The sequence below is a fragment of the Gymnoscopelus braueri genome (assembly GCF_963280865.1).
Source record: "Gymnoscopelus braueri genome assembly, chromosome: 17".
NCBI lineage: Eukaryota > Metazoa > Chordata > Actinopteri > Myctophiformes > Myctophidae > Gymnoscopelus > Gymnoscopelus braueri.
In genome coordinates, this window is record NC_137617.1 from 8,471,053 (window position 1) to 8,487,865 (window position 16,813).

Here is a 16,813-nt window from a genome sequence, read left to right on the forward strand (position 1 = left end):
ATATACCACTATATATCAAACTAGCTAACATTTGCTTAGACTGAAACTACAGGCAAGCAGCTACTTGGCAAATTCTCTGACAGTTTAAAAGGATAGTTCACCCCCAAAATGACTTTTTTCCTATCGATTAGTCACCCCGTGGAGACTTGAATTCATGGATATTTTTTTTATTTTGTCGCATTCCTATATTAAAGCCAATAATTTGATGAACAAATTGATTGAACAAATCTTCCTTTTAAAAAAGTATGATGAACAATACAATGTACTCTTCAAAATATAGTTATCTCTACCATGAGTAAACTACTTTAGTACTAGAACTACTTCATCTAAAGTAGAAGGAGATCAAACAAGTGAAGAACAAAAAATAACAAAAAATAAGTTATCTACATACATGGTAATATAATGGAACTTATTAAACTACTTTAATACATATTAACAAATAAAATAACAAATAACTGAATAATTTAAATAAGTTTCTCATACACAGGTGTACATTTAGATTGATTTAAAACATTACATAGCCTACAGGTCAGGTAAGAGATCTATATTGCTTTCAGAACCTCTTGAAGAATGGCAGTTTCCCTGCTTTGTGGATGTAGAGCAAGGGATGATCAATCCCTGACGTCATGACTATTATACAATGACCTCAGCAACTGGGCTGGGATATATCTGTAGTATAGACAGAACATGGGTAATATAGCTCATCGTAATCTCTAGCATTATGATCAAGCTGATCAGAGACATTTCCCGCCCCACTGTCCTCATGGTCTAGGCTGTTTAAGAGCTCTGAGGACCGAGAAGCAGCAGAAAGACATCACAGAAATGCGTAAAAGTACAAAAGTATTGGTATCAAAATGTACTTAAAAAAACTAAAGTAAAAGTACTAAAATGTTTGAAAATAGCAGATCTACAAGCTCACAAAGCGTCACGATGCAACGCGTTGTGAGCTTGTAGATCGGCTATTTTCAAATAGCCTAGGTATAAAATAGGGCTAAAGTGGTTAATGTATGTTTTATAATGTAATAATTGATATAAGTAGTAGGCTAACTCAAGTTTTCAAATCATTGTAGTGGAGTAAAAGTACAATATTTGCCTCTTAGATGTAGTGGAGTAGAAGTAAAAGTCAATTGGAAATACTCCACTAAAGTAAAAGTACCTCAAAATTGTACTTAAGTACTTGAGTAAATGTACTTAGTTACTTTACACCACCGTTGAAAGGCCAGTGTTTGATCATGATTTGCTGTAGCCAACATCTAATATGTTGGAATAGCTCAACATGCTTTTCATTCAAGAGATAAGAACACCGGGAAACACAAAAAGAAGCAAATGAGGAAAAACATGTGTTTTGCATTTTGATTCTAAACAGAAACAAATATTGAGCACATAATCAATCAATAAGAAATTAAAATGGAAAATTAAATGCTCAACAAAAATACTGTAGATGCGTAAAAACTTCTCCTGTACTGTTCTAAGAATAAGACACATACTTTATTGATCTGCATGAAACATCAGAATCAGCTTTATTTTAACATCACAGGTTTACACAAGTAAAAAAGTACGTTTTCGTGCACAGTTCCCATTGTATCGTTATTTCCATAGAAAAAAATCACACCCAGTGTGAAGTGGGCGGTGTGGTCATCACAGTGGTCATCATAGTGATGGAAGCTCACTTCCAAAAAAAGCTATTTTTGGAAGTGCATAATCCTATTTATAGGCTTGAACAGGTTATTAATGTCATCATGTGTCTCGCTAGCCAATCACAGTGCTGAATAGAGTCAGCCAATAGAGTCAGCCAATCACAGTACAGCTAGGGGTCTACTAATGGGCCAATCACAGTGCAGGAAACTAGTGGGAAGGGGTGTCCCAACCCCACTTATAGGGGCGGCTACACCGCCCAAAAAGAAGGGGAAGAAGAAGAGGGGGGGGGGGCAAGTGGGGAAGGAGATCAAACAAGAGAAAAAAATAAAATAATAATTATCTACATACATGGTAATATAATGGAACAGATGGCTGGTAATTTAAAGGTAGTCTAAGTGATACTTTTGGTTAAAACAAAGTTATTGCTAAAAAGTTCAAGCTCTTTATTATGATCGTAAGCATTGCTATAGAGTGTTGGTTCTCCTGCTCTTTGATAAAAATAAAATACATTTTCAGGCAGGCTACCAATTCATCCTATCAGGAGAGAGAACCCCAAAAAAGATCATTTATCGGCACGTGTTCTAGTTAAAATTTTGTCTGCTCATTTAAATTTCTCATCACTTCAAATTTCACTTGTTTATCGTATATGAGTTTGCTCTCCTGATTGGATTAAATCTGTATCCTGACCAGAAAATGTAATTTGACTAATTAGACTTGGATTAGATTTGGAGACACCTGTTACTGAACAAACACTCTATATAGCAATGATTTCTATGGTCCCCCCAGAATAGGGATGCTAGGGTTCAAGTGGTTAATACATAACAAAAAAAAAAAGTTCCTATCACACTTTTAGATTTAGTAACCCCCTGTAGGAACTCTAAGGACTTCCTAGGGGTACGGGACCCACCGTTGAAGACCCATGCACTAGAGAACTCTTTCACAGATCCAATAGAGGATTGGACTTTGGCAATCTGCGTCGTGCCATCCTCTGTGATGCCCGTTCACATTAAGAAAAACAACACAGTCTCCATCTCCAAGCAGTTTATCAGGCTGACCAGGGGCCCAGTACCTGGAGAAATAGCAACATTTAATTCATTATAATAGACAGAACTAGAAACTACTACTATAAACTACTATAGCGTTGCTGTCAGGCAGAAACCAGCTAACTCCATTTTGACGATTTTGCTTTTTTTTCCATAAATCAGGGCCATTGAACACCCTTTACGTCTGTGTGTTCGTAAAAAAAAAAGAGGCATTAAAAAGCGCTTCTGACAAAACCAGCTAACTCCATTGGATCCTCAAACGTTCTGCTAAACCACCGGAGTTAGCTGGTTTTGCTAACTTCAGGCTCCACCCCCTTTTGACCTCCAACCTCATTGTGAGCTTGGAGGTCCATTCAGCTGTTCTTATCAATGATGAACAAAACCTCCTAACTCCACGTTTTTTTTTTCATTTCCTGAAAAATGAACATTTTGGAGTTAGCTGGTTTCTACCGGACAGCAGAGATAGCTAAAGTTCTGGACACTTTATTTTATATTGTGAAAATGTCCATAGACATTCTAACTGGAAGTACCAATTGTTTGTTTACAAACAGTCATTTTTTTTTTTTTTATCCTGCGATTTTGTAACCCTTATTTTTCACCCGGTGCCAATTTTGTAAGTGATCCTGGGCGCTACACTCCCCTCACCAGCCTAGGGAGCCCAGGGCCGAGCTCATGCCTCCTTCAATGCATGAGAGCCAACTGACCTTTTTTGTCACCTGACAGGGGGGAGTTTCCCTGGTTGGACGTAGTGCGTGGAAGGAACACGTTATTCCAACCAGTTCCCTTCCCCTCCATCAGGCGCCCCGGCTGTCATGGGGGAGGCGGTATAGCGACCAGGATTACTACATGTTTTTGTGAGGGTATGAACTACCCTAGGAGACACGGGGAGAACATGCAAACTCCACACAGAGTAGGCCCTTTCGCCAACCCCACCTAGGGTATGGGCGCTGATGACGCGGAGGAGAAGACACGCCCCCAGCGCCCAGAGCGTCCCCGGCGGGAATCGAACCCAGGACCTTCTAGCTGTGAGGCGACAGCGCTGCCGACTGCGCCAGCCACCGTGCCCTCTACTAACAGTCACTTCTGATCAGGTCTACTGTATATACCTAACATGGATGGTTTTCACTATCAATATTTTAGTTTTTATTCATGACCTCAAATGATATTGATGATGGAAATTAACTGCACAGCAAAATAGCAACAGGTACATATTATTTATCGTCTCTGTAGGGTGAAAACCTCATTATGTCCAGAACTGTTACTTTTCAGGACTCAACTTCAAAAACTGCAAAAGTAGCAGATCTACAAAACGTGTCGCTTTGCGCTGCATTGTCGATCTGCTGCTTTTGATGTTTTACTGTGACACTGTAGTATGATCAAGTAGGGCATTCATTTACGAAAAAACACAAAAAGTTTGAAAATGGATTCTGCAACGATATGTGTTTGTTGAAATGAACAAGAGAAGAATGAAGGTCAAATGAACATGCAGTCTTACGTCGGGTAGGACAGGTGTGTTCCATCCACCCACTTAAATGATCCTTCTACCGCTCTGTCACTCAAACCCAGCCACACGTATTGGTTGACACCTTCAACAAAGTTCTGGACAGAAATGGTTGTTGTTAGCTTCTAGGTTACACACACACACACACACACACACACACACACACACACACACACACACACACACACACACACACACACACACACACACACACACACACACACACACACACACACACACACACACACACACACACACACACACATTTGTGTGAGACAGACAGACAGACAGACAGACAGACAGACAGACAGACAGACAGACAGACAGACAGACCTGTTTTTCTCTGCTGTTTACGACTATCAGGTTTGATTGTCTGGCAATACAGTCTTGTCTTGCCCCCTCCCAGGTTGCCTTCCAAGTAGAGATGTAATAACAGTGATTGCCATTAGGTGTAAAGCCGCCTGATTCTAACAAAACAAAAATAATAATAATGTAAGCAATTGTTTTCATCTTTCATTTGCTCAAATTAATGACAGCATGATATGACATGAAGAAAACCAGTAATGTTTCACTGACCACACTTTTGCTTCCTCTTCAGGTTTTCTTGCTCTACAGTTGTTGCAGTGTTAGTGTTACATGTTGTCTGTAACTGGTGAAAATGGGTCCTCAACTGGTCAAGCTCTTGAGCTATGTGGTTATATCTGGTCTGTAACTGGGCTCGGTCATCAGTCAGGTTGTTATACCTGTTCTGTAAGTCGTCAAATTTGGTCTGTAAGCTGGTCAGCTCTCGCTCTTCTATCAGTTTCTGGTCTGTATGGAAACAATATTTCCAAAATGGGAGATAAAACATTTATTTACAAAACATTTTGGCTAGCACCCTCACAGCAAGAAGGTCCTGGGTTCAGAAAGAGGAGGCTTTCTGTGTGTAGTTTGCATGTTTTCCTTGCATAATCTTTTCCCCAACACACTTTAGTGTACTTTACTGCAATGGTAACGCCCCAGGCAATTTTTATTGGATGTCGCTTCATTGGTTGGTGCCGCCCACCCCAGGCGAGAAAGAACAGCACAGCTTTTTCAATGTAGCTGCAAATGTATTTGCTCTACTTTCATTGTGAAGTACTACGTGCATTTTCAAAATAGAGTTTTTGAGGCAACAACTATGTAGGCACATTTACTTTCAGTGTCACATGGACTAATACTGTATGTGGAAAATGTATATCGTTGTGCAACTCGAATAGCACTTAGCCAACAACTCGGCCATCGGACCTCTCGGCCAACGACTTGTGCTGTAAGAAGCCATTAATCTAAATGCTATCAGAAACAACTTTTGTTGTCTCTTTTGTATGAAAGAGACCAATAGACAATTGGCCGTGACATTGAGGTCAGTCAATGAAATACCTGGAGGCGTGGTGATGACACAGACACACACTCACAAGTAATCTTCTAGCCAAGACTAAAGTGGCGTTCTCAGCTGGACTGAACTCTGCAGGGAACACTGGACCCTTACACATAGACGCCACCCTTAATACACAAAGGTTTTCACCAACATTGGCACCGATTACAGTCAAAACACCAGTGGTGTAAAGTAACTAAGTACATTTACTCAAGTACTGTAACTAAGTACAATTTTGAGGTATTTTTTTTACTTTACTGGAGTATTTCCAATTGTCAGTACTTTTACTTCTACTCCACTACATCTCAGAGGCAAATATTGTACTTTTACTCCACTACAATTATTTGAAAACTTTAGTTACTAGTTACTTTGTAGATTTTGATTATTATTACAAAACATACATTAACCACTTCAGCCCTATATACATTTCGGCCATTTGAAAATAGCCGATCTACAAGCTCACAATGTGTCGCATCGCGACACATTGTGAGCTTGTATCGGCTATTTTCAAAAGATTTTTATACATTTCATACATTTGAAAACTTCTGAAATGGGACCTTCTGTGTTAGAGTTAAAACTATGTCTTTTGTCGACAATATTGATATATATAATATTGAGATATTTTTGCTGTACGGTGCCTCGTGGATGGATTCTTTCTCTTAATACAATGTCAACCTTTTAATTTGAGAACCGGCCTGTGTCTGTCTTTGATTTCGTCTCATCCTTTTTACACTGGGTTTTCAGCTGTTTAACTACAAATAGTTATAAATAACATAGAGCAGGATTTACGACCCTTTATAAACTCTATTATTCTGCATTCTAATTTTGGTACTTTAAGTACATTTTTATACCAATACTTTCACTCAATTACATTTTGAATTCCCGACTTTTACTTGTAACAGAGTATTTCTGCATTGCAGTGTTGATACTTTTACTTTAAAAAAAGTAGTACTTTTCCCACCACGCGCGCACGCACACGCACACGCACACGCACACGCACACGCACACGCACACACACACACACACACATACACACACACACACACACACACACACACAGGTGTTTGTACCTGGCATACAGCGAGGACTCTCGTACCCCCGGAGACACTGACACTGGAAGGACCCTTCGGTGTTCAGGCAGTGCCCGCCTTGCTCGCACGGATTGGCACCTGAAAACATCAATCAATACCAGTGTCGTCATGTTTTATGTTAAGCTTATTCAATGTAAAGTCATACAAATAAAAACAATATTAATTCACCAAAAATACACAAAAGGTTAGAATAGGGAGATAAAGAGGTTTCCGCCCGAGAGCAACGAGACACAGGTCGATTCCAGTGGTGTAAAGTAACTAAGTATATTTACTTAAGTACTGTACTTAAGTACAATTTGGAGGCTTTTTTTTTTACTTTACTGGAGTATTTCTAATTGTCAGTACTTTTACTTCTACTCCACTACATCTCAGAGGCAAATATTGTATTTTTACTCCACTACAATTAAATGAAAACTTTACTTTACGTTACTAGTTACTTTGTAGATTTTGATTATTATTACAAAATATATACAGTAACCACTTCAGCCCTATATACATTTCGGCCATTTGAAAATAGCCGGTCTACAAGTTCATTGTGAGCTTGTAGAGCTGCTATTTCCAAAAGATATCGATACATTTTGAAAACTATAAATGGGACATCTCTGCATAATGAGTACTTTCACTTTTGGTACTTTAAGTCCATTTTGATACCCAAACTTTTGTACTTTTACTCAAGTCAATTTTTGATTCATTAAATTTTTGACCCTTGCAACAGAGAATTTCTACATTTCAGTATTGATACTTTTACTTAAGTTAAAAAATTATGTGAGTAATGTTTCCACCTCTGGGCGATTCCCAAGAAGATCCAGTAAGCCACTTACCCAGAGTGCACTCGTTAATGTCCACGTTGCAGGCTGAGCCGGTGTAGCCGGAGGGACACGTGCAGACGGCCTTGCCGTTGACCGGGTTGGTGGCACATTTGGAGCCTCTCGGACACGGGTTGCTGACGCAGGCATCGCCGACGGGACGGAGCGGCCCTGAGAGCAAGAACAGCAGATACGACTGAATCTCTGGATCTTTAGCGATACGTTTCACTTGTGTTAACTGAGATTCTCTACCACCAGTAGTACCCACGCTGAGGTCCTGAAGGGCCCCCGTTGTGGCCCACAAGGGGGGCCCAGACCTCCCCCCCCCCCCCCGGACAGCTCCCAGGCGGGAGCGGCAAAGATCACACTTACTTTACTTTTTACTCTACTCAAGTACTGTACTTAAGCACAATGTTGAGGTATCTTTACTGTACTGGGGTATTTCCAATTGCAGTACTTTTACTTCTACTCCACTACATACTTTTACTCGACTACAATTACTTGAACACTTTTGTTACTAGTTACTTTGTAGATTCTGATTATTATTACAAAAGATACATTACCCATTTCAGCCCTATATACATTTCGGCCATTTGAAAATAGCCGATCTGCAAGCTCACACAAGGTATTAAAAAGTTCTTAAAAGTAATTAAATTGTCACTTTAGAAATGTCCATATACCCTGTATACACTTCTACTGTATGTTGGTTTGTTTACTGTTGAGCGAGAAAACAATGTTGCACATTTAGCAATAATCTGGGAACCCCCCTAAAATCATTTGGGGACCCCCCAGGGGGTCCCAGCTCACAGGTTGAGAACCACTGCTCTACTGTATTGTGCCACAGCAACATACATTGACAGTAATAAAAACGAATAAGATAAAAAATACAATATATGTATTAGGTTACTATAATAAGAAGCCCTCAGCAAGTATATCCACATCAACATATAGCCTAATAATGGCAAGATAAAAAAATATAAGTGTAACTTATAACTTTACCCCCTGTCCCCGTCTGTAGACTGGCCAGCTGCCGCTCTGCAACCTTCAGTCTGGCTTCCATGGCTCCAACCGTAATCAGAAATTCGCATGGATCAAGCTGACAGACCTCTTCTGCGATCACCTCACTCATTTCACAGCAGCAAAACAGAAACATCGGTACAATTAGAAAGGCCTTCATTCTGTATTAATTTTGTTCTGTCTGGCCCTTAGACTGTCAATACTGGTCCTGTTTCAAACCTTTATACTTGCTGGCGAGACTCCTCCTGGTATTACCCAACCCCAGTATGACCACATATTGACAACTGAACAGAGCAGTTCTTTTTTAAGCGTGAAATAAGGCCAGTGATTGATCTAGTTTATGGGTAAGTCCAAAGTGTGCACTGCAGTCCCCTGAAAAGTGTTTGTGCCAAGTTTGGTGCTGATCGGAGCAATGGTGTGCCTCGCCAAGTCCAGATTTTACATTTGTGACATCCACCGTCGACCCACTATCTAGGCACATTTATGGGGAGAGATTGGCCTCAAAATCATTTGTGAATCCAATACCATGATGCACAAATATTCCATGATTTACAAATGTGTTTCCATGATTTACAAATGTGTGTGACTTTTGTAAAAAAGAAATTTGTAGTTTTTACAAAAGATAATTAAACTTGTGTGTGCATTTATCATAAAATATCATTTGTAAATAATCAATTATGTGTTGTTATATCTGCATTTGTGAGTACACCAACACACCCATTCAGTTTTGAGACAAGCTTCACACTAAATACCTGCAGATCCACACGTTTGCTCGGACTGCCCCACCCCCACCCCATGGTAATTACAGCCAGGTGGGCACTGCCAATAATCAGTTAGACGGGAGGGATTTCAGAAAAAATAGGTATTTGGGGGTAAAAGTTGGGAAACTGAACAAAAAAAAAACATGGCACAAACACTGGTCAGGGATCTGCCATGACAAAAGTCACACACAAAATGTAATAATTTGCACCTGGGTCTTCCGCATGGGAGCCAAGAGGAAATTACATTTGGCAGGGGAGATATTGGGTGTACGTAGGAGCTTCAGGAATGGCTACTTGTCAACCTGTTAGGTAGGACACCTAACAGGTTGACAAGTAGCCATTCCTGAAGCTCCACCAGGGAAAAGACACTAGTTACTAAAAAAAAAGTTTTTTTTTTTTTTTTTTTTTTTTTTTTTTTTAAGCACAGGATAAAAATATAAATTTCCGTTCAAATGTATGGGTTGCAATTTTTTTTTTTCAAAAACAAACATCAATTGTTACAGGTATAATGCATAGTTTTCTATGCATTTCGGGTTTTTGGGAGGGGTTTGACCCCCATTTTTTTCCGGCCGCGCGGCTTTGCCGCACGCCCAGGGTAGGTGTCCCTTATTTCAATCTCTGGGAGTTGGCAACCCTAACCTTGCCATACCTTAGCTTTTGCTGAACTGATGCCACTGGACATACACACAAAATAAACAGGTACAGTGAAAAGAATATGATGTAAAAATGTACATTTTCTTATAACAATAACAATGCGTAGTCTGTGTTACAAAATCGAAAAATCCAAAATAGGACCGTCATTTTTAGCTTGCGGCCCCTTGGACTTTTGGTATTTTGCTGAGTGGCCCCTGAGCCATCTTAAGTTGAGTAGCCCTGCTTTAAACTAGCCTGGTAAACCCTCCCTCTGGAAATCTCATTTCTATTTGATTCCAGGAGTGAGTCTGGCATGAACCGCCTTTCTGCAATATTGGCTCTGTACGCCAAACGGCCGAGCCTATCAGCGTCGTCGCTCATTGTTCTGTGATTGACAGCTTACGTTGGCCAATCAGGTGGCGAGTTCGAGTGAGCCCAAAACACGAACGGCAGCCATCTTTTTCTTGTCCGCTATATTCTCCGCTATTTTTTTACTTCAAAAAGCTCTCTAACTTCTATTTTGAGGCACGGAATTTACTTATAAGATATCGTTTGGATAGAATTTAGTTGTTTAACTTCATATATGTGGTCAATTAATCATGACAAAGCCTATTTAAAAATAAAAATTTAGAGAACCGGTAGGGGCGGGCAGTGACACCCATGTATCCGAATAAGGCAACCCATTTTGGGCACGGCCGTCTCAAAAGTCCCGTTGCGTCACATTACACTGGTGAACTGCTGATTGGCTGAAGGGGGAAAATTATCATTGGCTGAAGGGGTTGTCAGTCAACGGTATTACTCCCGCCCAACTCCAGCCCACAGCCAATATTGCAGAAAGGCGGATCAGGCCAGACTCACTCCTGGAATCAAATAGAAATGAGATTTCCAGAGGGAGGGTTTACCAGGCTAGCTTTAAACCCTGCTTGCCTTAACCTTGGGTATACCTTGGACCCCTTGTGGCAAATCCCAGCCCAGGGCACGTGATAATGGTCTCCATGTCTGCCTATTAGGCTCTATGCACAGCAGCCATATTGTGAAGACATTCACGGGTGCTACCAATCATACTAATGAAGGCTCTGTTCCATTCTGGTCAAACAGAGTCAGGGTGTTGATATTGTGCATGTTGGCTCACTGGAGACACTCTGCTACACCAGTGGGTCTAAAATTTGGGTCCAGGGACCCTCATGGTTCCTTAAGGGGTTTCCAAATGGCCCCTTATGGGTGTGTAACTCTGAAAGCGTACAAAATCTGAGAGTGTACACTCTCAGAGTTATTGGGGTTGTGGAAATAGAAAAATCTGAGAACCACTGTGCAACACGAAATGGAACAGAGCCTTCATTAGTATCATTGGTAACACCTGTGAAGGAAGTGATAATATAGCTGCTGTGCATAGAGCCTATTAGGCCTACTAAATGATGGTCAAAGAAGAGAAGAATTAATAGGAAAGAGTAGCACAGCGGGGCTCATAAACCTTGCTTATAAGCTTACAATAATGAATGATGAATGAATGTGTGTGTAAAGCTTGTATTGCTAAAATGACACATCTTGGGGACAGGATGTTACTGCAATACATACACACCTAAAGTTACTGGTTACCGGACGCGAAAGTTACTGGACGACGTGCATTGGGTCATGATAGGGCCTCGTATGACACAGGAGAGGTCGACAGGACTGGTCACTCAGTGGCAAACAGGATGAAGAAATAGATGAGAATATAATCTGAATATAATCTGTAATTTGGTTGTGTTATACCGTAGAACCAATTATAAATTATGCTAAAGTGTGATATTAATTATCTGAACTCATTTTTTTTTCATTCATGTACTATGATTTTGACAAAAGGGTTATTATTGTGAATTATTGTTGATTTATAAGTTGATTTAATTTTTATAATTTTTATACTTTGGGACTATGAGTCAGTCATTCCTTAATATTACTTTATTGATCCTGAAGAAATAATCAAGAATTTGATTATATTATTTTGGTTTATTTCATTTTTATACACACAGGCACACACACACTCACATAGACTGGATGTGAGGCAGGAATGCTGGGATACAGAGACACACTCATATGGGAGATGTACTGGGCTATTACAAAACCACAGGGGGGCCAAGAAAGAGGAACTTGACTGTAATGAAGCAGAGTGGCAGATCCAATGCTGGACATGATGACAATTGTAATTATTTGAATAATGTAATTTAATCAACAGTATTGATCATGCTGAAGTATGAAACTAACTAAAAGATATGTGTACAACATCTGATAATGAAATGGAGGAGAAGTGATCTGTTGCTTATAATATGAGTGATGGAATTAATTGTTTATTATAATAGAAATGTGGAATTAATCATGACTGATTGTTTTATGTTACCAAAGGACATTTGCATTTCAGTTTGGTTGAAACATTATCCTTTAGAGTGATGATGAGAGATAACTAGACTAAAGGTCAGCTGGACATGGGGTCAGCCCGAAAAATTTGACAAACAACAATTGAGGAACCAAACTCATATTAACTGATATACTGATTTGTAACTTATGTATTAGTGAGCAGACACACCCTATTACATGGCCACATTTCCTAATAATGATAACTAAGGCAACCCGGTACACTTCCCCTTCTTGAGATTCTAACTCCCTTTTCTGTGCATGTTCTTGACCTCCTACTTCCCAGTAACTGCGGTCAACTACATTGACGGGTCATCTTAGGTCACCAGGTCATTGAGTGAGCTGTTTTTCATGGCATGATTGCGGGTGGTACATGTCTGTCTCTTCTTGGCTAATGTGGAGTCTCATGTGTTAAGTTGTTTTCTGGCTCGAACCTTGCCCTGTACATATTCTTCAGGTATGCCAGCATGAAAATACTACTGTCACAGAGATACGTAGTTACAAAAGGTCAAATACATTAGGGGCAGGGTTGCATTGCTCATGGGACGGCCTTGCACGCCGTGCAGGAACCTATTTGAACAGGAGCACGCACACGCACATGCATAGATTTAAAACAACTTTAAATTCACACCTCAACAAAGTTAACAAAGGCTGCCGACCGCCGGTTGTCACACCAGCATGAATTAACATAGGATTAACATAGGATTGAGCCTATAGATGCATATCAATTGTCCATTGTGTGACCTGTAGTGTAGGTGTGCGCGTTATGCCATTAAAATAGAGTGCAACCACATACCAAATCAGCAATGCAACACTGATTAGGGGGCCCTTATGTGACAATTGTCATGGCAGAATTGCAAATGATTACAAATAGTCATATTTGTACTACAAGTTACAAGTAAGTTTGCAGATAGGAATATAGATTTGTAAAAATGTTCTTAAAAGCGTGACGTTTGTCTCAAAATGATGTAACAGGGAAAAGGAATGTATGCGTGTGTTGGTCTACTCACAAATGCAGACTCAACAATTGACACGGAGAATTGATGATTTTGATGCACACACAAATATAATTCTGTGAGACATTTTGTTTAGTCTTCATGGCAGGTGTCCTTCTACAGTATGCTGACCAGTGACCACCTGGCCAGGCCAACACATGACTGCCCATATCCCCCTGGAACGAATAGTAGCGGGATCACTGTATCTCCCCTTCCATCTATCGACAATCATATGGAGGAGAAATGTATAAACAAAGTTCAATATAAAGAAAAGAAAATAAGCTCTTACACATCTCTGTGTAAGAGCTTATTCACCTTCACCTATCCCATAACCCCGGAGGGTCGTTGGGGCACCACAGACGATCTGTTGACCAGTGGAGCTTATTACCTCCACTAAAAGTATTTGATTATGACTTTGTCATTACCCAAGCGTATCTATCCAAGGTCAGGCCTATCATCCAAAGCCAAAGGCTTTATCACAGACCCAATGCCTTGTTTATTCACAAAGTCACTGACATTACTGGCAACGAGGAACTCCCCCAGCAAACAGAAGTGAACTGGGAACGCAAATCAGCCAAAGCACATCACAGTAATCCTTAATCATATTCCATCATATTCATATTCAAGGGCTTTTGGAGAGAAATGAGACAGACTCCAGTCACTTACAGTTTAGAGCACTGCAGAGGGCAGGTGTGTGTATCTGTGTCCAGCTGACGCTCATTGACACTCGTTAATGTTATATGCATTAAGGCAATTATTGCTTCTGCTCTGTCAAATAGGTCAACATCTAATCTAAGATTGCATCAAAGCCATAGATTGTTTTACAAGCGACCCTCTCTGGGCTGGCTCTATATTTTGTTCAAGCTGTTGTTAATAAAAAAAAATATTTTTATGATTTGTACTTTATTTTATTTTATTCTCCCCTGAGTAATAACATACAAATACAACCACAAACACATCAACAACAGCAAACAACAATCACATGAAACACATACTATTAATAATAATAATAATAATAATAAGGGTAATGATAAGGGTAATAATAATAATAATAATAATAATAATGATAATAAACAAAGACAGACAACATAAACATTGAAACAGATAATACAGTGCACAGAAGCATACAGCAGTCCACCTCAGCCATAGTCCAGGCATATATTTATTTAAAGATATCCTTTTCCAGTAAACGTAGCTTACTTAGTGCCGGAAACGTCGTCAAAGTCCCTCAGCCATAGTCCAGGCATATATTTATCTAAAAAGATCCTTTTCCAGTAAACGTAGCTTACTTAGTGGCGGAAACGTCGTCAAAGTCCCTCAGCCATAGTCCAGGCAAATATTTATAATATTGATCTGGGCGGCTAATTTAATCTTCTCTGCCTACCTGTTCATTCTGGCTTCTCTCCAGTGGTGGAAAAAGTACTCAAATTGTGTACTTACGTAAAAGTATCAATACTGCAATGTAGAAATACTCTGTTACAAGTAAAAGTACTCATTATGCAGAATGTCCCATTTCAAGTTTTCAAATGTATACTCATCTTTTGAAAATAGCAGATCTACAAGCTCACACCACGCATCGTGAGCTTGTAGTTCGGCTATTTATCAGACCAATAGTCCTGGACTTTTGGACAGCTCCAGAGCATATGTAGGCCTACTGAAGTACCATCCCTATCCTGACACCTCCAACACTCAGGACCCTCAAGTCAAGCCCACTCTGAACAGCCTTGATGGCGTCCAGTATATTCTGCACAGTGGTGGAAAAAGTACTCAAAATGTTTAAGTAATAGTATCAACACTGCAGTGTAGAAATACTCTGTTACAAGTAAAAGTAAGGTATTCAAAATGTACTTGAGTAAAAGTACAAAAGTATTGGTATCAAAATGTACTTAAGTACAAAAGTATTGGTATCAAAATGTACTTCAAGTACCAAAAATAAAAGTACACATTGTGCAGAATGTCCCATTTCACATGTTCAAAATGTATAGAAATCTTTTGAAAATAGCAGATCTACAAGCTCACAATTGCGAGCTTGTAGATCTGCTATTTCCCTAAGGATTTTAACCCATTCCCCGTCCGAAATTGAAACCTCTAAATCCCTTTCCTGTGGTGTCTTAGGGCGGTTTCTCACTGGATCCGTTTTCATTGAAAACGTTTCCCAGTTCGAATGGTGGCCTCAGTGGCCTGCATTCACATTGGCCAAGATCCAATCGCGCCAGAGAACACATGCATATATACCCCCGATCCTATAGGTGGCGGCATGCACATAGTGTTTCTTCTGTGGACACAGACGTCATCAACCATGCGACAATGTTTGTGCTGGGCTCGCATTAATATAGGGTTTCAAAACCTGGTGAAACACTTGTGTGCATTAGCGCAAGATGAGGATACAGGAAACATTCAGTCTAAATGTACAGTTTACTAACCTTCACAACTACTACTACTTTTGCATTTGAAACTAAGCATTTCTCTAAATATTATAAACTTTCACGACAGCTTAAGTACAAAATGAAAAGGCAACTATAGTAGCCTACAGTGAAGTCGGACTGAATGATATATATATATATATATATATATATATATATATATATATATGCGCCCTGTGCTCTTCTTTTTCTCTATGAAGAAAAGTACAAGTACAGTTGACACAAACGCATTCCGCAACGCTGCCTGTCTGTTGTTTAATCTCATCCTCTGGACTGCAAAGCCATAGCTGGTCATGTAGGAAGGTGTGCGATAGGATCGCGCTTGCCATAGTCTCTAAAGTAATAATAATAATAAGAGAAAGTTCACTTTTGGTTATTTAAAAAGAGTCTCCTTATTTTATGTATTAATTTATTAGCCCTACATGGGAGAAACGTTAACTTTAGAGCTTTGGTTATAATTTAAAAAGACTAGAGCAGTTTATGTGCAGACTCACCTTTTTATTTTTATTTATTTATGATTTGTGGGTCCAGCACTGTGTGTAAAAAAGAACTGTGGGGACGTGCATCTCCTGCCTTTGTTCATATTTAAAATAAAAAATATATTTTCCAATGCAAGATCAGTGTGGTTATCTGCTCTATATTGTAATATCAAAAATAGTGGATCAACAAGCTCAATGTGTCGCATTGCACCGCATTTTCAGCTTGTAGCTTGGCTATTTTTGCTACTTTTGTGTGACACTGTATGACAATAGGGCATTCATTTATGATGAAAAAGCATTAAAAGTTGCAATATGGGATACAGGGTTTCTTCCTAACAGCAAAGATATGTAGTAGAGATCCAATTTAAATATCCGCACCAACCGTTTCTCCCGTATGTCAAAATATTATTATTTTCTGGTATTCCCCGTTAGTTTTAGTAGGCTATTAGTTGTGCGATGCGATCACAAAATGCAGTGATTTAGCCTATGGAATGTCGGTGTGTCTTTTTTCTTTTTTTCAAACCGGTGCTGCGCTGACAGACGGCATGATCCAACATACAGGCGTCCAACACATACGGCATCCAACGGATGGATGCCGCAACGGTTGGATTCCAGCCTACAGAGAGCACTGCTCTGCTGTGCTAC

At 39.7% G+C, this 16,813-nt stretch overlaps 1 protein-coding gene across 1 annotated transcript; it reads right to left on the reverse strand.

Annotated features, from left to right (window-relative positions):
• Positions 1–2,562: 2,562 nt before the first annotated feature.
• On the reverse strand, positions 2,563–8,532 carry LOC308104921 (aggrecan core protein-like; the record flags this gene model as incomplete). The annotated part of the gene is made up of 7 exons (XM_080455562.1): positions 2,563–2,707; positions 4,177–4,280; positions 4,516–4,649; positions 4,759–4,992; positions 6,646–6,744; positions 7,488–7,682; positions 8,472–8,532. 7 exons carry the CDS (start codon positions 8,530–8,532, stop codon positions 2,563–2,565), a joined length of 972 nt encoding a protein of 323 aa, XP_080311688.1.
• Positions 8,533–16,813: the final 8,281 nt, after the last annotated feature.